This window comes from Phoca vitulina, unplaced genomic scaffold (assembly GCF_004348235.1).
Source record: "Phoca vitulina isolate PV1807 unplaced genomic scaffold, GSC_HSeal_1.0 scaffold10, whole genome shotgun sequence".
NCBI lineage: Eukaryota > Metazoa > Chordata > Mammalia > Carnivora > Phocidae > Phoca > Phoca vitulina.
Genome location: NW_022589713.1, coordinates 35,675,081 through 35,697,214, shown reverse-complemented (window position 1 = coordinate 35,697,214; position 22,134 = coordinate 35,675,081). Strand labels below are relative to the sequence as shown.

At 39.1% G+C, this 22,134-nt stretch overlaps 1 protein-coding gene across 2 annotated transcripts in view; it reads left to right on the top strand.

The window, feature by feature from the left end:
- Positions 1-4,976: 4,976 nt before the first annotated feature.
- The window catches only part of NGLY1 (N-glycanase 1), a 57,953-nt gene continuing 40,795 nt past the window's right edge, over positions 4,977-22,134 (top strand). For both annotated transcript variants that reach the window (XM_032408810.1, XM_032408811.1), the window contains exons 1-3: positions 4,977-5,162; positions 15,944-16,058; positions 20,949-21,194. In XM_032408810.1, the coding sequence (XP_032264701.1) occupies positions 5,032-5,162; positions 15,944-16,058; positions 20,949-21,194 (492 nt within the window). In that variant the 5' untranslated portion in view covers positions 4,977-5,031. The remainder of the gene's footprint in view (positions 5,163-15,943; positions 16,059-20,948; positions 21,195-22,134) is intronic.

The following is a 22,134-nucleotide window of genomic DNA, read 5'->3' as shown; positions in this document are numbered from 1 at the left end:
ATAGCTTTTTTGCCCATCAGAAAAGGATTTTGGGGGGGAGGGGAGGGGGGTAATGATGTCCAAATATTTCCATCTGCTGGGAGAAGGGACGCTGTCATATTCTACTGAAATCCTTGGGAAGAATTAAGGAAATTACTGTAGCCTTAAAGTTATTACTGTACCTCCCAAAGTTGTTTATAATAGTAAAGTAGAACTAACCGAAGTGCCCAACATCAGGAAATGGGTTATTTTGTAGTAAACTAAAGGCTGTGCAGCCATTTAAAATAATTTTGTAAGTGAATATTATGTGGAAAGAGGTCGAAACCATGTTAGGAGATACAGGTTACAAAATATATATACCTTGTAAAATACGTGTGTGTATATATTTATTTATTTATTTTAAGATCTGCAAAGATGTACAATGATTGTGAAGTTCCCCCATTTTTGCCTAGTCTTATTTAGTGTCTTTTCTACAATAAATATTGTTGGATCTGGGGCAGGGCTCAAAAATGCCATGCACAATGTCTAACAAGAATGGAAACAAAAACAGAGATTGTAGACATTTATTTCTAAGTGTCTAAAAAATATAATTTCATTTGTTCAGAGTTATCTGAATCTATAAAGGGAAAAATATAACATGAAATATTAAAAAAAAAAAGAGCAGCAAGGTATTTATTTAGATGACCATCCGTTGCTCACATGCTATCCCAGGTATGAGGTTTGTGTCCTTTTTCTTTTTTAGATAAAGGATTGGCGATGTAATCTGCATCTGATCCTCCCAGCCATATTTGTTTCTTTCTGGACAGTGTGTCTTGAAATGATTGTTTTGTTGTTGTTTTTAAGATTTTATTTATTTATTTGACAGAGACAGTGAGAGAGGGAACACAAGCAGGGGGAGTGGGAGAGGGAGAAGCAGGCTTCCTACCGAGCAGGGAGCCCGATGCGGGGCTCCATCCCAGGACCCTGGGATCATGACCTGAGCCAAAGGCAGACGCTTAACGACTGAGCCACCCAGGCGCCCCTTGAAATGATTGTTTAAGAGTGCTCTGCCTTCTTTCCCAGCTCTAGAGAAGAATTTTGGTCAAGCTTAGCTTTTCCTGGTTAGTACTGAATTTAAACGAGTTTGGAAATGTACTTTCCATAAAATAGTTTAGGAAAGCACAGTATGACCTTGAGTCTTCCTTGATCCAAGGCCTATTCAGTCACTTCTTAGCATGACCTTCATTCATTAACTAGAGAGTTAATTTAAGAGGAATTAAACAAACACATGTGGTTATTAAATAACTAAAACTTGTGAGAAATATCCAACCTTGCTGTCCCTTTTCATTGTTTGCAATATGTTGAAATTACAGTGTGAAAAGACCTACAATATATTCTTTTGAACCCAAACTCCTATGAAACAGTTTTAATGTGGTGTTTTTTCTTTTGTAATATCACAAGATTATCTTGGATAAGAAGTGACAAATCAATTAAAATCTTGTAGAAAAGTAAAACCACCAAAAAGTCATTTCATTTTTATTTCTACCTCTGATCTCCTTTCCTTTGATTTGGAAAGGGGTAAGAATATCTATGATACTCCAATAGCCATAAAATGATTTAGTACCGTATTCCTTGCTGGTGATGCTGATGCTGATTTAACCACGGCTGTAAACTCATGATTTCCATGAAAGCAGGGCCAATGCTTATCTACTTCACTGCTTCACAGTACCTAGCACAGTGCCAGGCTTGTAGTAGCCACTTCATAAATATTTGGTGAATGACTGAATTATGAAATGAATGAATAAACACATACACTTCTATTGGTTAGTATATATACACTACTTTGTGTGTTTTTTTACCAATGACTTTTTTTTCTTTTCACAGTAACTTTTTTATTTCATCAATTCAAGGGCTGCCTGTGTGTAAGTTATGATCATCAGTTCAGTCTTTCCTACTAGATTCAAAATCTCTTATGTCCTTCATCAGACTGCTTTGTACACAACAGGTGCTCAATAAATAATTGTTGGTTAATCACTTAATGCAATCACACAATAGTGAATCACCGTACCAGTTCCTAAAAGGCTTCACCCCTTCTCCTGTTACAGTCTTCACTGAGGTCAGTGTTTTCTTTTTTATGTCAAAACTGATCCTGGGGAAATTTAATGGGTTATTTCTTTTTTCTATTCCATTTAAGAATAGTGCCACCATGTGTCAACTCTAATGATGGTGTGCTTAATAAAGCTGGAATCCCCCCAAAAAATTTATTATTTTGGAGGAGAAAAAATAAAACAACGGAAAGTTCAATGCTGATGTAAAACTAGAACAACCTTTAGTTGAAGCGATGTTAAAGTATAAAGAGATTAAGAGTAGCCTACTATCTTCAACTTTTCTAAAGGAACTGAAAAAATATTTTCAACTTAGTGGAAGAAGCAGACAGGGAAAAGAACAAGTCAAAGTCCCTTATAATAAACCCTCTTAACAGCTGCATAAATGGTGATATCCAAGAGAGATGGTATTTACTCAAGAACTTCAACAGGAATATTGGTAAACAGTAATTTGGAATGATTTAAATTTCAGGTGCTTTAAAGTAACTTACTAAATTACCCTCAAAATGATGATTTCTATGATTTTTTAGACTTGTGCATTATTATCACAGTATTAACTCTATGGCATTGGTTTTCACACTGTGCTTGCATGTTCCCCACAAAGATGCCTGGTGGCCATTATCTCTGTCAAGAGACAGGCTAAGCTGATGGCATTCTGTCCTTCCTGTCCGCCGCCCCCCCCCCCCACCAGCTTCAATTCTAGAGCATCTCCACGTTGGTGTTTTCTATATACTGGGTTTCCTCCTAAGAATTTATTTGGAAAAAAAAAAGTGTTGTTACTTTAAAAAAAAAAAGTCAAAATACTATATAGTATATAATAACTTTAAGCTATTATAGGGATAAATAAATGTGAAAAAAGAAACTCAAATTAAGGTGAATATAGTTTGTGGTTAGAGACAGCTAGCTATAATTCTAGGCCCCCTTCCCCGCACCTTTCCATCCTTTAGAGTTGTGGGTAGTACATGTCCAGCTAGGGACTACATTTCCCAGCCTTCCCTCTTTTATCTAGATGGGGCTTCATTTTCTTCAATTATATGGTAGAGAAAATGCTGTATGTCATTTTGGGCCCATGTGGTTAAGAAGCAGGTATGCCTTCTTTTTGCCCAACCACTAACTAAATGCAGAAGTCTCTGAGGCTCTATGGCAGGAGTTAGCCAACTACAGGCCAAATCCAGCAGGCTGCCTGTTTTTGTAAACAGTTTCATGGGAATGCAGCCATGCCCATTAATATCAGAGTACTGTCTACAGAACTACAAGTGCAGAGGCAGAATTAAAGAGTTGAAACAGAGACCCTATGGCCACAAAGCCTTAAACATTACAATCTGGCCCAACAAAAAAATGTTTGTTGACCTCTATTCTACAGGATGGAAGGAGCCTGGGAGCCTGAGTCATTACATGGAGGAAAGTTGCCCATTGACTAATGACACCTGCTTTTTATTTATTTATTTATTTCTAAGATTTTATTTATTCATCAGAGAGAGAGGGCACAAGCGGAGGCAGCTGCAGGCAGAGGGAGAAGCAGGCTCCCCGCTGAGCAAAGAGCCTGATACAGGACTCGATCCCAGGACCCCAGGATCATGACCTGAGCGGAAGGCAGACACTTAACTGACTGAGCCACCCAGGTGTCCCTGACACCTGCTTTTTAAACTGTTATGTGAGCAAAAAAGAAATTTCTCTTGTGTTAAGTCACTGAAAATTTTAATTACAGCTGCTAGTAACATACTATCAGTTAAACACACTAGTCTTGGAAGCTGGTCCAAAAACCTACATATTAAAAACTTTTCCCACATATCTAGCAGATGAATGGTAATTGAAGCAGATGGCATAGTTCAAGGTCTTGCTCTGAGATACTGAAAGAAAACTTCAAATTTAAGAAGCAAACAGAAGATTAAGTCATCAAGAACATTTAAATAAGCTACTTATGCAAATAACTTACCTTAAAAACATAAGGTCAAGAAAAATATTTGTTGAGGTTGGAAAGGTATGTCTGCAAAGAAGGAAGCCATTGGTAAAGTACATTTTCAAGGACATGGTGAGGCAGAGAATGGATTAAAGAAGTTAGGATTCATGTTCTAAAAGGAATAAAGGACATTAATGACATGATGGCTACCTGTGATACAAAGCCACAAAATAATACCTACCCTTACTATGTGAGATGCATATTTTTACTGCCAACCCCCCCCCCCCATTTTATTCTATTCTGTCCTTACGGTATGTAGGTTTTATGCTGGTCACTACACGGTAAATTGAGTCCACAACCCACTACTTTGCAACCTGCGGTTTGAAAACTACTTCTTTACAGAGACATCATACTATTTGAACTGGTACTTATGAAAAAGATTTTTCAATCATTCATCTAATTCTAAAAAGAATCTATATACCAGAAACCCAGCAGAGTATACAGACACCCGTTTGGTTTTAAACATTTGTTGCTTCTTCCTTCTGGGGTCTTTTCATCCACACGTATCTAGGAACACCTGGCAGTTTGCGAAGAGGAAGCTGTAAGATTGTTTTGTTTGGGGGAAAAGGGGTGGTTGTACTACGGGGTTTCCCCACCTTCGTGGCTGGATCAATCTAAGCCCACCCTAGGGCGTGGAAGGAGCGGATTTCTGGGACAAACGGGCCAGCAGCTCTCTGCCCCTCCTAGCTGAAGCCCCCGGGCCCTGACAACCAAGCACCCCGCCCCTTCTTTCTGATCGAAGCCCCGAGGCCCTGGCAACGATGCCCCAGTCCCTCCAGGTCCAAACCCCCGAACCCCCCGGCGCGCCCCCCCCCCCCCGAGCCCGCCTGGCTGAGGCCGCCCCCGCCCCTCCAGACCAGTCCCCCGCCCCTCCCCGCCAAGCCCCCCCACCTTCGGGTAGAGCGCCACGCCCCTCCCGGCTCGCCGCACCGGAGGCCGCGCGCTGTAGCGCCTGCTCAGTGCGGGACTCGGCGCGCGAGGGGCGGCGACGGCCGCGGGCGCTCAAGCATGGCGGCAGCGGCGCTGGGCAGCGCGTCGGGCTCCGCGTCCCCGGCCGTGGCCGAGCTGTGCCAGAACACCCCGGAGACCTTTCTGGAGGCCTCCAAGCTGTTGCTCACCTATGCGGACAACATCCTCAGGTGCGGGGCTGAGGAGTCGCACGGGGTGCCACGCGGGCGGTGAGGGGGCGCCTGGTTGGCCTGGGTTTAGGGGCGCCCGGCTCGGGCCCCGAAGGGTGGCGAGGCCAGGAGGGACCGGGGCCTGAGCCTTGCCCCGGGTCAGAATCGCAGCCCACCGGCCAGGGGCCTCGAGACCCCGCCGGGCCACTCCCTCCCGAGAAGAGTAAGTTTCTTTGCACTTGTGACTTGGCACCTAATGTCGGGGTCCTCTAGGGTGAACTGGAGGTCGCAGGCATGGCGCACGCGGAGGGAGGTGAGAAGGCGTGCCCTAAACACTTGATTCCGATCGGGTTAACTGTCTTAATGTCAGCACAGAAATGGTAACAGCGTTTCATTCCCTTTGCGTGGATTTTCCCGAACATAGTGCCTTAGCCGCAGGCTTATGAGAAGTTAGTCTGTAAAAACCCCACCACTTCGGTAGTATTATGCTTTAATATCCACCCCCCCCCAACGTTTTGTGAATACCTTAATATTAAAGCATAATACTACCGAAGTGGTGGGGTTTTTACATTTTTATGGTCTTTTCCTGCCCACTTTTGTTGATTGAAATATTATTAACCATATTAAAGTTACAATTTTTCTCTTAATACCTGTATTCTGCTTTTCAACATGACCTTTTCAATAAGAATTAGTGAAGATTACCTTGGCTGAGAGTAATTTGTTTCATTCTCTTGTGAGCAAAATACACTTGTAGATCCTTAAGGGACCTTACAGGTTTGGGGAATTGGGAGGCAATTTTGATTATTCATTTTGAATTATTATCCACTTCAGTTCTTAGATCAAATCATGTAGTGGCTTGTGTGGGGGAGGGAAATGGAACCTAGGTTAAAGGAGCTCCAGGTGCCAGGTACTTGAGTGGGGTTACCTCATTTATCAGGTCACCATGATTACTGTCTAGGTTCTTTCTCCCACCTCACCCCCTGGTGCACTTGTTCTTCTAAGTGGCGGGTATATTGGCATGAAGTCTAAAAGGAAATTCTTAGTTTCAAGGTTATAGATTTGATGTGACCCAATTTTAGAGACACTAGTTACAAGTGTGGTGTTTTAACCCATGGCATTTCATTGTTTATGGCAATATATTGTTCATAGAGGTAACATTAAGGATTCTAAAAGTAAATTGAAGGAAAAATGAACCTTTATTATTCGCCAAATGCTATAAGGGATGTGCAGCATGTGCCGTGTACACAGCTACACAATTGTGACCTATGTGGAGACTGCCTTTCTCCTCTGTGACATCTTCTCAACTCACCTCTATCCTGTGAGGTCTAACAGCTCTTCAAAGCACAGGGATGCCAATGGACTCTGCATGAATGAACTCATAAGCTGAGTCCTCCAGATCTTATGACCTGAGACCTCCAACCTGGAAAGCCACCGAACTATTTAAACCCCATTATTCAGAAAAGGGAAGTGGCCTTGTAATAGGATTCACTTCTGCTTTTAATTTAGTGAAACCCAAAATGCTATGATCAAGGTGTTTTGAGGAAGGAAAACCTTTGCATGCAAATAATGACTTAGCATCAGAATCACCATTATGAATATTTATCAAACTCATAGAAGAAACCTTGCTTTCAGTTCATGTTACAGTCTTTCCTATGGCTTATGTTTCTGATCTTGAAAAGTTTTTATCTAAAAAGGGAATTAGGAGTCTGGAACTCATAATTGAAGATGATATGAAAAGCTACCCTTGTTTAGTTAAGTACAAGTATACCTTGTTTTATTCCTCTTCACTTTATTGTGCTTTGCAAATACTGGTTTTTGGTTTTTTGGGGTTTTTTTTTTACAAATTGAAGGTTTGTGGTGTTGAGCGAGTCTATCGGTGCCATTTTTCCCAACAGCTCGCTTTGTATCTCTGTCACATTTTGGTAATTCTTGTAATATTCAAACTTTTTCATTCTTGTATTTGTTATGGTGATCCCTGATCAGTGAGCTCTTTCATTTAATTGAAATAGAGTTGGGGCACCTGGGTGGCTCAGATGGTTAAGCGTCTGCCTTCAGCTCAGGTCATGATCCCAGGGTCCTGGGATCGAGCCCCGCATCAGGCTCCTGGCTCAGTAGGGAGCCTGCTTCTCCTTCTGCCTCTGCCTCTCCCCCTGCTCATGCTCACTCTCTCTCTCTATCTCTGTGTCTCAAATGAATAAATAAAATCTTTAAAAAAAAAAAAAAAAAAAAGAAATAGAGTTGACACACAATGTTACATTAGTTTCAGTAGTACAACATAGTGATTCCACAAGTCTGTACATTATACTGTGCTCACAAGTGTAGTTACCATCAGTCATATACAGTTCTATTATAATACCATTAACTATATTCCCTATATGTATCTTTTATCTCCATGACATTTTTTTTTTTTTTAGTAAGCTCTGTGCCCAATGTGGGGCTTGAACTTATGACCCCAAGATGAAGAGTCACATGCTCTACTGACTGAGCCAGCCAGGCACCCCCCCTGCCCCAGTGACTTATTCCATAACTGGAAGCCTGTATCTCCCACTCCCCTTCACCTATTTTGCCCATCCCGCACTCCCCCCTCTGCCCCCGCAACCATCATTTGTACTCTGTATTTATGTGTTTGATTCTGTTTTTTGTTTTTTTATCCACATATAAGTGAAATCATATGATATATTACCTTTCTCTGTTTGACTTCTCTTGTCATAATGCCACCTAGATCCATCCATGTTGTTACAGATGACAAGATCTCATTCTTTTTTTATGGCTGAGTAATATTCAGTTGTATATATATACTCCATCTTCTTTATCCTGCAATCAGTTATTTTTGATGTTAATATTGTTTTGGGATGCACCAACTGCACCCACATAAGATGGCAAACTTAATCTATAAATGCTGTGTGTGTTCTGACTGCTCCACCCATTGGCCCTTCTCCTGTCCCTCTCTTTTCCTTAGGCCTCCTGGTGTCCTGACACACAATAATAATTTAAATTAGGCCAATCAATAACCCTGCAATGGCCTAAGTGTTAAAGTGAAAGGAAAGGGTGCACATCTCTTACTGTAAATCCAAAACTAGAAGTGATTCAGCTTAGTGAGGAGGGCACATCAAAATCCATGATAGCCCAAAAGCTAGGCCTGTTGTACCAAACAGCCAAGTTGCAAATGCAAAAGAGAAGTTCTTGAAGGAGATTAAAAGTGCTACTCCAGTGAACACACAAATGATGAGCCTTATTGCTACTAATGGAAGAAGTTTTAGTGGTCTAGATAGAGGATGAAGCCAGCCACAACATTCTCCTAAAAACCAAAGCCTAATCCCGAGCAAGGCCTTAACCTCTTCAGTTCTCTGAAGGTTGAGAGAGGTGACAAAGTTGAAGAAGAAAAGTTGCAAGCTAGCAGAGGTTGGTTCATGAGGTTTAAGGAAAGAAGCTGTCTCCATAACACAAAAGAGCAGGGTGAAGTAGCAAGTGCTGATGAGAAGCTGCAAGTTATCCAGAAGACCTAGCTAAGATGATTCATGAAGGTGGCTACACTACAACAGGTTTTCAGTGTAGACCAAATAGCCTTTGATTGGAAGAAGATGCCATCAAAGATTTCATAGCTAGAGAGGAGAAGTCAATGTCTGGCTTCAAAGGACAGGCTGACTTTTATGTTAGGGATTAATACAACAGGTGACTTTAAGTTGAGGTCAGTGCTTATTAACCATGCTGAAAATCCTAGGGCCCTTAAGAATTATGCCAAATCTACTTGGCCTATACTCTATAAATGGAAGAAACAAAGCCTGGGTGATAGCACATCATCCATCATTGACAATGCACCTGGTCACCTAAGAGCTCTGATGGAAACGTACAATGACATAATGTTGTTTTTATGCCTGCTAACACAGCATCCGTTCTGCAGCCCATGGATCAAGGAGTCATTTGGACTTTGAAGTCTTTTATTTTAACATTTACATTTTGTAGAGCTATAGCTGCCATAGATAGTAATTCCTCTGATGGATCTGGGCAAAGTAAGTTGAAACCTTTTGGAAAGGATTCACCATTCTAGATGCCATTAACATTTGTGATTCATGGAAGGAGGTCAAAACATCAACATTAATAGGCGTTTGGAAGAAATTGATTCCAATCCTCATGGATGACTTTGGGGGATTCAAAACTTCAGTGGAGGAGGGAACTGCAGATGTGGTGGAGATAGCAAGAGAACTCAAATTAGAAGTGGAGCCTACAGATATAGCTAAATTGCGGCAATCTCATGATAAAACTTTCATGGATGAGGACTTGCTTTTTATGGATTAGCAAAGGAAGTGGTTTCTTGAGATGGAATCTACTCCTGGTGATGATGCTGTGAAGATTGTTGAAATCACAACAAAGAATTTAGAATATAACAAACTTTCTTGCTAAAGCAGCAGCAGGGTTTGAGGGGATTGCGTCCAATTTTGAAAGATGTTCTATCAAACAGCATTGCATGCTACAGAGAAATTGTTCATGAAAGGAAGGGTCAATTGATGTGGCAGATTTTACTGTCTTGTTTTAAGAAATTGCCACACCCACCCCAACCTTTAGCAACCATCAATATTGAGGCAAACCCTCCACCAGCAAAAAGATTACAACTCGAGGCGCCTGGGTGGCTCAGTTGTTAAGGGTCTGCCTTCGGCTCAGGTCATGATCCCAGGGTCCTGGGATCGAGCCCTGCATTGGGCTCCCTGCTCCGTGGGAAGCCTGCTTCTCCCTCTCCCACTCCCCCTGCTTGTGTTCCCTCTCTCGCTGTGTCTCTCTCTGTCAAACAAATAAATAAAATCTTTAAAAAAAAAAATACAACTCACTGAAAATTCATATGGTAGTTAGCATTTTTTAGCATTAAAGTATGTTTAATTAAGGTATGTGTACAATTTTTTAAGACATAATGCTATTAAAGACTTAATAGACTACAGTATAGTATAAACATAACTTTTATATGCAGTGGGAAATTTTAAAAATTCATTTGACTTGCTTTAGTGTAATTTTCACTTTATTACAGTGGTCTAAACCCTAACCTATAATATCTCAGAGGTGTGCATATAATAGTAGTAGTCCCTGCTCTTATATTAGAATTAAAACTCCTTTAGGCTTCAGGAAGTTAGAAAACACGCTTTATTCCACTTCTAAGTCCAGTGAGTTGTTAACCTCTTAACAGAAAAGCCCCTAATCTCTTCTTGATCTCTAGCTACACTATCTTACAGATCCGTTAAACTAACTTATTTAAGAGTAGAAAAAAACCAAGGTTTCTGTTCCTTTTGCTGTTTTGGGAAATCAATCAGTGTTAGAGATAAGGGACTGTGTAAGGGATGTTGTCTTGATATATCTTGTTCCTGCCTCAGGGTTTGACATAGTATTTTATGAAATGAATGCTGAAATGAGAATTTCATTAGTAGGTTTTGTTTTGTTTTTAACAGCAATACTTGTCACTGCACTCAAGTGAAGATAATACCTTTGATTACATTTCAAATTTCTGCTTCAGGTGATGTTTACCTATTCCCCAACTAACAGTTATAAAGCCAATGAAATTATAGAATAAAACATAAGCTAATTTGCATGCACAATATGCTATGGGTTTGAACTTTTTACTTTTCTTTTTTTTAGTTCACTGACTTTTAGATAAAGATGAGCTGTCCTCAATAATATCTACTTTGCAAAGTTTATAATAGTTTGACTAGCATTCCACATGTGTTCCTTAGATAATTAGCTCCTTTAATTCTTTAAAAAATATGTTTGATGTTCCACTAATTTCCTTTGCAAACTGCACACAGTTATTGGTTACAAACTGCACTGCGTATGATTGGGAAGGGCCAAAAACGGAAAGTGGTTTCTTCCAAGAAGATAAATATGTTTAGGAGAAAGATGCAAGTATGGAAAATAGCCACAGCATAAAATCTAGAGAACAATTGGAAGACAGTGTTCAAGCAGTTACATGTTTATGTCGAGATAGTCCAGGGACCTAGTGTGGAAGAGTTTTGAGAATGGAGGTTTGGTAAGATGGGATGGGTTCATGGAATAGCAGAGAACATATATTTGACATAAGAGGCAAAAGAAAATGATTGTACTTTCTAGAGTCAAAGACTCTAGAACCATCAGCAGATGGTTCTAAAGATGTTTCTAGAGTCAAAGAGAAACATGAAGGAGTTTCATGTGGAATAATGATGTAAGAAGACACAAGGCATGGGTTTCATTTGTGAAGCTATTACAGTAATCATAAGCATAAATGGGGATAGAATAGAGAAAGAACTATCAGAGGCAGGGATTGGCAGTTCTTGATGACTGAATGCAAGGAGTAGAGCCGGTAAAGAGAGGAGACAAAATAACCCAAATAACTTCAGGTTTCTAATCTAGGTGACTGTTGACAACTGGAGAAATTTAGAGAGGATTGGTCAGTTTGTTGGCATATTGTATGGTGGAGAGTATGTAAGCTTTGTAGTAAGACCAGTGGGTTTAAATCCCAGTCAACCATTTCCTAGGAGTGTGGTTATAGGCAATTTATGTAAAGTCTCTGGGTTTCAGTTTCCTCATTTTTTTTCAGTTTCCTCATTTTTAAGAGGAAAGAAAAATGCCTGCATTATAAGATTGTTGCAAAAGAGAAATGAAGGCACACACGTTATCTGTTGTTACCATTATTCAGTTTTTCATGTTGAACAAGCTAGATTATGTGTATGTTTCCCTTTTTGTCAGCTATATAGAATGGTAGAGTTAGAGCCAGAGATGGTTCCCAGATGGTTCTAAAGATGTTTTTGAAAAATTTACATGTATCTCAGAATGATAGATTTTCAGAAGGACTAGAAACATTTTTTTAAATGGCCTACAAACCTGGGGCGCCTGGGTGGCTCAGTCGTTAAGTGTCTGCCTTCGGCTCAGGTCATGATCCCAGGGTCCTGGGATCGAGCCCCGCATTGGGCTCCCTGCTCAGCGGGAAGCCCGCTTCTCTCTCTCCCACTTGTCCTGCTTGTGTTCTCTCTCTGGCTGTCTCTCTCTGTCAAATAAATAAATAAAATCTTTAAAAAAAATAAATAAATAAATGGCCTACAAACCACCTTTTTGATTAGTAATAATACAAGATTATAGGATCTCTCGTGTACTAAATTTCCATTTATGTAAACCCTTTCTGAGATTATGCATTCTAAAGAGGTAGAGGGCTAGTAAATGGTTAGATATATTTAATTATCAGCATTTCTGAAATTCTGAAATAGAAACATTTAAGTTTTTCTTTTTTCTGAGTCTGTGACCTCAGTAGGAAGCTACATGTCTTAAAATCTTTTTTGGGCGCCTGGGTGGCTCAGTCAGTTAAGTGTCTGCCTTTGGCTCAGGTCATGATCCCAGGGTCTTAGGATCAAGCCCTTCATCAAGCCCTGCATAGGGCTCCCTACTCAGCAGGGAGCCTGCTTCTCCCTCCTCCTCTGCTATTCCCCCTGCTTATGTGCGCGCTCTCTCTCAAATAAATAAAATCTTTAAAAAAAAAAATCTTTTTTTTTAAAGATTTTGTTTTTTAATTTATTTTAGAGAGCAGGGGTGGGGGGGGCTGGGACTCAGAAGGGAAAGGAACAGGGAAAGAATCCCACGCAGACCCCATGCTGAGCACAGAGCCCGACATGGGGCTTAATCCCATGATTCCAAGATCATGACCTGAGCTGAAACCAAGAGCCGGACCCTCAACTGACTGAGCCACCCAGGTGCCCCAGTGTGTCTTAAGATCTTAATTATATGGTCTATTATAACTTTCAAGGTGAAAAGCATGACTTTTTTCTACCATTCAGTTGTAAAAACAAAGACAACTAGGGGGTAAGACAACTAGGAAGACACCAAAATATGTTCAAAGTGGTGGTGAGTGGGTCAGGACATTTTGCTGCCCGTTCAAGGTCCCATTCTTTCAACATCATCCAACAAACAACCAAAAAAAAAAAAAGGGGGGGGGGTGCAAAATTATTGCTAACAAGCAAGATAAATATTACAAGTTGCAGAAATAGTTAAGGGTCAGCAGAGGTAGAAACATTGCACATTGAAGAATTACAGCAAAAAATATTTGAGAAAAGTCTGCACAGGAAATTAAGTTAATGGAAGAAGAAAATGAAGCAAAAATAAAGGTGATCCTTAGGGGTACTTTAGACACTGCAAGATAAGGAGAATAGTAATGAGTTCAAGGATGGTGGATGCGCTGAGATGATGCTGTGAAGCTAGAGATTTAGAAAGTGGTACTTTTCCAAGGGTAGGAAATAGGATCTGTTGGATTTGAGCTCTAATGGCTTTATGGCCCAGTTCTCTAAGCCTGTGAGGGCTTCAGGACGAACTTTTGGCACTATTGTGTGTTCAGTACTATGGCTGGTGTGCTCAACATATTTAAAAAGAGGAAGATAGGATTTGAGTAACTGGACATTACTGTTGGTTTTTTTGGGTTTTTTGTTTGTTTGTTTGCATTATGTTTTTAGTGAGAAAAACAGATAAATGGTATGTAAGCCCATAGATGTTAAAAGGTAGAAAATTGCTGACTAGACTAGAGCATGATTTACTTTGAAACATGTATCAAAATAATAAGCTGTATCAGATCAACTAGTCTAGGTTTTATAAGAATTTTTAAACACTGGTGAAAGAGGGAGGAAAAACTAGAAAATTAAAGCCAGAGAAAGACTTTGATCATGTAAAAATCTGGAAGCTATTGGGGAAAAAATAGGTAAAAAAAAAAAAAATCAGGCAGTTTTGCACCAGTAGATTATATCATCCTGGTGGTACTGATGTTTATGACCCTGTGAAATGTGTTGAATATCATGAAAAGATGCTTCATTTATCTATAACTGGCATTGATAAATGTAGGAGTATTGTATAGTTTAATGTTTTTTGTTTAAGTGGTAAGAAAAGGAGGCACACTTATGATATAATGTGGTATAAAAGCCAGGTTGCTAAATATCTTGCTGTGCTCAGGGCAGTCCCCTACAACAAAGACCTCAAATGTCAACAATGCCAAGGTTGAGAAACTCATTTAAAACACAGAATAAAAGAATAGAGCATATATTTTTCTTTGTGTTTTTCAACCACCTGTGATGCTCAAAAGACCTGTGTTGAAGAACAGTGTTTTTGTTTTTAATTTCCAATTTTTTGTGGATCTATAACTTTGTAAAGTACTATAAAAATTTCATGGCAAATCAAATTGTTAGAAAAATTGCTGAGTAGTCTCAATTTCTGCACTTCTCATGAATGACTAGCAAGGAGTTTATAGATGGGCACCAGTCTGTAGACATTCTGAATAACAATATTTTAGAGCTTTATCTCTGAATATTCTGTAATAAACTTGCATAATTTTTGAAATTAAGGAAAAGTTTAAAGCAGATTCATGTATTTATGACAGTTTGGCAATAGAGAGTTGCTTGATGGAAAACAAATGTGAAATATGTTGCAATTTCCACAATTAAATTAGAACAAGAATGGTTAATGAGTTGCTAGCCTTTGTCCACCATCCCCATTCCATACCCCAGGCAGATGGCCTCAGCACTCCTTCCTATGGACCCTGACACAGCCTCAGAATCCTTCTTAAAATAGTGCTAATAGAAGCCACTACTATTGTGAGGGGGTTTGTGTCAGATATGAAATCTACTCATCGGGACACCTGGGTGGCTCAGTTGGTTAAACGTCTGCCTTTGGCTGAGGTCATGATCCCTGGGTCCTGGGATTGAGTCCCCCATCAGGCTCCTTGCTCAGCGGTGGCCTACTTCTCCCTCTGCCTGCCACTCCTCCTGCTTGTGCGTGCTCTCTCTGACAAATAAATAAAATCTTATAAAAAAATTACTCATCATCCTAATTATGTTCTGAAGGCTTTTTGAGTGTAATACTGTGGTTCTTTTTTTTTTAAATTAATTTATTTGAGAGAGAACATGAGCAGGGGGGAGGATCACAGGGAGAGGGAGAAGCAGACTCCTCGCTGAGCTGAACAGGGAGCAGGGAGCCCGACGTCGATCCCAGGACCCCGGGATCATGACCTGAGCCAAAGGCAGACGCTTAACTGACAGCCCCACCCAAGTGCCCCAATACTGTGATTATCTTAACCTTGTATTTTTTTCTGATTTTTTAAACAGCCTTTCTGATTTATCAAGGTTATTAAAAATCTCAAAGCTTTTCATATGCTGGTCTCATCCCATGTATGCTATTCAAAATCTTAATCATGGTAAAAAAAAAATTGGCTGTGACAAAAATATATCTTAAGCTGAAACAGAACTTAAGAGTAAAAGCAATCATTGGTCTAGGGAAGAAAGAAAATCAAGTGACTCTAAGGTATACCTGGGTTTGTATTTGTCAGAGGTAAAGTGTTTGAGGAACTGTGATCCATTTTTATATAGCTTCTTAGTTTTTTTTTATTCATTCATTTCACAAGTATTTATTAACTATCATCTGTGCATCAGGCACCATTCTTGATTGAGATCCATCAGAACAAAATAGGCAAAACCTACACCCATGTCTGGAGCTTACCTAGATTTTTTTCTTAGCAACCTAAAAACTCATAAAGGTATGTGGCTTTAACAGCATAGAATGAAAATGTTGCATGGGTTTCCCTTATGGAAGCATTAATATTATCAGCTATGAAATTAAACAGTAAGGTGGTAGTAAATGTATATTGAGGTAAGAATCACAGAATCAGGCTATTTTTCCGGACTGTGCTTCCTCTTTCTTTAAAGTTGGGAACTATAATACCTTGTAGCAGTGTAGCCAATATAAAATGTAAAAAGGAGTGCAAAAACACTGTGGAAAGTATAAATTGTTATATATAATCAAACTTTTTTTATTTAAATCAGAAACCCTAATGATGAAAAATATAGATCTATCCGGATTGGAAACACAGCTTTTTCTACTAGACTCTTACCTGTCAGAGGAGCTGTTGAATGTTTATTTGAAATGGGCTTTGAAGAGGTAAGTTGAAGGGTTTCTTCTCCCCCGTTCATGTATAAAGAATTTATTATAATGTTGATGGATAATTATCTAAATAAGGTAATATTTTTAAATTAATGGATCATTTTGGAAATCTGCAGAACTAGTTACTTCTTCACCTATTAGACATTTAAAAGTCCCAGTAAATATATTTTAAAATCACAGTAAAATATAACAACTCTCCCACAGGGAAAATTCTTACAAGTTTTAATCTTTTAGAACAGGGAGGTCAGACATACAACCCAAAGACCAAATTGTGGGTCATTTTAGACTTTTAGCAAAAATCTGATTTGTAAGTACACACGAATTCTAGTAGGATCTAGTCGTCTGTCTCCAGTAAGAAATGAAAAGAGTAAATACAGAAAAGGTGAGTTCAATTGCTACATGTAAGGGATTTCATCTGTGACAGAAGAGAAGAATCTCAGTATGTTTTTTTGTTTTTTAATCAAAATAAAAGTTTGGTGTTTTCATCTTCTGGAATCTTGTACATAGCTTAATTTTTTTTTTAAAGATTTTATTTATTTATTTGACAGAGAGAGAGAGAGCACAAGTAGGCAAAGAGGCAGGCAGAGGGAGAGGGAGAAGCAGGCTCTCCACTGAGCAGGGAGCCTGATGTGGGGCTCGATCCCAGGATTCTGGGATCATGACCTGAGCCGAAGGCAGCCGCTTAACCAACTCAGCCACCCAGGCGCCCCAGTACATAGCTTAATTTTATGACACAATGAAAGTAGTTATCAGTATTGTCAATTTTCTTTATGTATATATGCTTAACCATTTTTAGTTTATGGAATACTGAAAGAACTTGAACCAGGTTGTGGATACACGGTAGTCCATAGCAGTCAGAAATGTCAAGGCTATAGAAATTGTTAAAGAGATCTGCTGAGTTGCCATAAGAAGTACTTTCCTTCCTGCCTCTCTGCTTTTCTCCCCAGATTCTGTTCCTAGGCCCTGAAGGGTACAGTAGTGAACTAGAGAAATAGATCCCATCTCACATGGAGCCTGGTTCTAATAGGTTAGACAAACAGTAGACATGAAAGCAAAGATGAGTGCAAAGAGGAAAATACGGCATGGTGATATACTAAAAAGCAACTGTAGAGGTGGGCAGCTACGTAAGAATGAGTGGTTAGGGAAGGCCTTTCAGGAGATAATATTTGAGCTGGGACCTAAATGAAAAGAAGCATTTCAGGTACCTGAAGCCCTCAGGTAAGAGTACTTCAAACAGAAGGATTCACATATGCAATAGACTTCTAGCAGGATTAGCTTTGGCACAGAAAGTAGCTACACAGGCCAGCAGAATCCAGGGTGTGCGGTTTTGAGGACTGTGATAAAGACTTGGACTTCATTCTAAGTGAGATGGGAAACCATAGGAAGGTTCTAGGTATGGAATAATATTTTAGCTGTTGTAAAGTGAATGTTCTGGATGTTCTGGGGTGGGGGCAAGAGATGAAGCAGGGAGACCAGTTAGAAAGCTTTTATCAGCCTAAAGGAGAAACAAAAATGGTTTGAAAATGGTTCCGTGAGGGCAGAGCCTTTTATCTTTTTGTCCCCTCTTGCTAGCTCCTAGAATACATTGAGGCACGCAGTAAACATTTGTTGAATTAAAGACTGTTGGCAGTGGAGATGGGGGAAAAGTAGAGGCATCTAGAATTTTTTTTTTTTTAAGCAGAGCCTGCAGGACTTGATGAATTGATTGTGGGGTACAAGGGAAAGGAAGGAATCGGATACTACTAGGCTTTGGTTTGAGCATCTAAGTGGATGCAAGTACCATTAATTCAGATTGAGAAATCTTGGAGTGTAGCAGATGCCAGGAGAAATCACTACTTCCTCTTTTGGGTGATTATAACCGATACACTGTTAACCATTCAAGTAGAGATAACAAGTAGGCAGGTGGATATATGAGTCTGTAACTCAAAAGGAGAGGTCAGCCTGGAGATATAAATTATGTTGTCATCTGCTTGTTGGTTACCGACATCTGAACATAAAGAACTTAAAGGGATAGGAGGAAAAATTGAGAACATGGCTGATTTTGTTCAAGGAAATACAGACTTTTGAGTTAAATGACAGAAAAATTTAGTAAATGACAACTGGAAACTACTGATTTCTCAGTTTTGAAGTGTCACATATTCTGTGGAGTCATATTTGTCTTTTCATTCAACAAATATTTGAGTGCTGGGTATGATGACAACCATCCCAGTTTGCCTGGGGCTGTCCTGGGTTTAGTACTCAAAATCCCACATTCTAGAAAACCCGTCTCAGGCAGACCCAAAGGTTGGGCACACCAGTGCCAGGTAACAAGCTAGATTGAGACTTGCAGTAGTATTTGACACAAATGGAGCGACAGTTTCAGAAAAGATTAACATGCTTTGATCAGACTAATTTGTACTTCAAATTTCTGATTGTCTTCAGATGTCATACCTCAGGACCCATCTGCAATAAATTTTTTTTTTAAGATTTTATTTATTTATTTGACAGAGCGAGAGAAAGCACAAACGGGGAGCGGCAGGCAGAGGGAGAGGGAGAAGCAGGCTCCCCGAGGAGCAGGGAGCCCGATGTGGGGGCTGGATCCCAGGACCCTGGGATCATGACCTAAGCCAAAGGCAGTCGCTTAACCAACTGAGCCACCCAGGCGCCCCTGCAATAAATGTTTTATCAGTGTGGCTAAGTTGCAGAAGGAACCAATGGAACTGCAATTGAACTCTACCATTAGAAAGAAACTCAGTAGGCTTTAAGATGAAGTAGGAATCTCAGACCCATCCCCAAAATGTTCAGGTATATATTAAAATCCTGGGTACTTTTGGGCCTACTTGCTTCTGAGGCTACATTCTTTGTGAAAATTTTGAGAAGGAGGTTGAGAAAGACTGGGATCCGCATGGATATGCGACTCCTCCGGCTTCCTGAGTGGAGTGGTTCTCATCAGGTACCATAAGGAGGAGGGCAGTTTTGGTTGTTTTGGTGACTAAAAGATATTACCAGCATTTAGTGGGCAGGAGCCAGGTTTGCTTAACATCTGACAGTGAGAATTGTCTTAGCAAAAATGTGTTGAGAAATACGGATTTTGTTAAATACTGGGATTCTCATTAATTTCTTAAAATGTTATTGGATCTAGTGCATTAAGCCTGTCATTTTGTCCTTTTGTGAAAATACAGTGCTGTTGATGAAACTTTTTGGTATAGACACTTTGGCCATAATCCTACATTCTTTTAGGACTGGTCCTGAAAAGTTAGAAGGGAGGGGAGCAAGGCACAAGCAGCATCTCTGTCTTATCAGGGCCTTCTCTGTGGTATGGACTGAACATAGATCCAGATAGCTGTTATGCTGGATTTCCACCTTGGCCCATGGTGTCTTCTACCTCTCTCAGTGCTGCTCAACTAACGGTATGAGATGGGAAGCATCCGTATTTGGTTTTAACCTAGATACCTGGTTTCTAAAGAGAAACCTCATCAGAGATGTGAGGTGGTTCCTTTCTAATGTTGGAAAATCGTTGTGATCCAATGCTAATCATATATGTCATCATCACAGCTGTAGAAATATTCTCTTTTTGCTCAACACTTCCAACTATTAGTACAAGCTTATGGTTTTTGGTCTCTGTTCAGTCTAAGATGTAGTCAATTATAGCTTAACAATTAAGGTTTACTCCAACAATTATTCTGTAGCATCAGGCAGATTATTTTACTTTTCTGAGCTTTCATATTTTCATATAAAGAATAGTGATAAACCTAATACCTACATTTCAGGGTGATTGTGAGGATTACTTGAGATAACATACATAAAATGTTTAGCATAGCACCTAGAACACATGAACACAATAAATGATAGTTTTGTTTTTACAGCTATTATGGGTAATGAATATATAGAGCTTAATGGCCTCTTCTAGCTTTTTAAAAGGGATTCATATGGAATTAATTTTCATGTCATTAGTGAGAAATGTGTTGGTCAGTTGATTCTGATAGGTCTGCCATCACCAGGGAAATAGGTCATTCTCAGTTGTGAAGCTTAAATTAAGCTTAAAATCTGCAAGTCTGTCTACTACACGTTAACAATCATTTTATCTCATATGCAGTTGGTGGAATTAATTATTTTAACACTGTTGCTTCTCAATGCCTTGAAACTTGATTGAAGATATTTTCATTTAACTTTTGTTTTGTAATTTGCTATTTTACAATGTGAGCTTTGTTGTAATGTTTGTTGTATCTTAAAGCACTCTGATTATATGATGGGTATTTATTAAATGAATCACCACTTGAAGAACGGGATTTTTGTTTGATTGTTTTGTTTGGACCACCTTTGTATTACTGTTGACAATCCATAGTTTTGAATTGACCATCAGGCTGTACTTCTTGTTTTCTTGGAAAAATTAGTGGACCCTATATCCAAACTTCTAATCATGTAGCTATTCTTTAAAGTCTTGGGTTTAGGAGATTCAAAGGTTGTTATATATATAACTTCTTGACCCTGGATCATTTTGTATGGCTGCATCTCTAGTAATTACTATTATTTCATAAGGAATTTCACAGAGAATAGTAGTATCATATACTATTGCAGAGAAGATAGGAATGTGCATTTTTATAATTCTTATGAGACTTTGTGACTTATTATTTCTAAAAGAAAAGATTTTTCTAACGGCCTTTGAACCAATCAAATAAGCTAAGCATTATATGCAAAGGAGGAGACCCAATTTTCTTAACTTCCTGGTTCATATATAGGCACTTTTTACCTTTGACTACTTAAAAAAAAGTACCATAATGGTAGGAAAACAGAATGATTGTTAAAATATGATGTATTCTATGGTATTGATTTCATTTTATAGATATATATGAATGACTGTCAGTATAAAGCAAAGGTTAAAATTTTTCCCAATTTTATAAATTCCAGGGAGAAACACATCTTATCTTTCCTAAAAAAGCTTCAGTGGAGCAGCTGCAAAAAATTCGAGACCTGATTGCCATAGAGAGAAGTAGCAGATTGGATGGATCAAATAAGAGCTACAAAGTAGAATTATCTCAGCAACCTGCATCCAGTACCCAGCTTCCTATAACACAGTCTTCAAATCCTAGTGGGTTAATCCAGCATGCAGGGAACAGTGAAGGACAGTCATCAAATCGACCATCTGCTCCAATGGTAATGTTAGAATTAAACCTTTCTTAACTATTCAAAGTATTGAAACAGCAAAAGCTTTGAGATATGTTGTGATTTATTCCTGAATTTATGCCCTCGGTATTCTTGGTTCTTAGAATTGTAATACATCCAGATTTCCTTAGGTCTTTAAAAAATTGTCAAATTTGTAACAAAGGGAAAATGGTTGTCTTTTTTTATACTTTTAAATCTTAACTTTTGGTTTATTGCTTCTTAGGCATTTCATCATTTTGTCATTCATAAATGTACCCATTGCCTTGGTACATAAATCAGTAACAAGTTAGCATATGTCTTTAACCTAAAACAAAGTAACAGACTTGCTGGACAATGGCAGTCATATTAGATTTCCTTTACTGGAAACTGATAACTTCTGATCTAAATTTTACCTGCTGCCATTCATTATGAAGATTATTAATTCCAATAACCTAACCATTATCAACCCCTCAGTTTGGTAAAAGAAATCCGCTTCTTTAAGGTAAATAACAATGCATTAATTTATTGAGAGGGGTGCTACCAGATTAGTGAAGTTTAGTTAGTGGCATACACAGATGCATACTTCTGAAGAACTGCAATCAAACTTTTGATCTCTTACAGGCATCCTTGGTACACTTAACTGATCTCATTTAATAGGAAACTATCCTATTTACAAAAATTCCTTTTGATAGAGGTCCTTAAGTTTTCCTCTGAATTTTCACTCAAAAATTTTGTGATTTTTTTTTCTATAGTAATTTTGTCAGTAGCCAGCTTCAACTTGTATCCTCTTATTTTAATTTTAGTAAAACATCTTGTCACTGTCCTCCATAAAGCGGAACTTATATAGAGAGTCAGTTACTAAATCTACCCTTAATTTTCTCCAGTTGAGTAATTGCAGAGTCTTTAACCTCACTTCCCTGCTGGTCATTTCTTTGTTTATGCTGAGAAGATC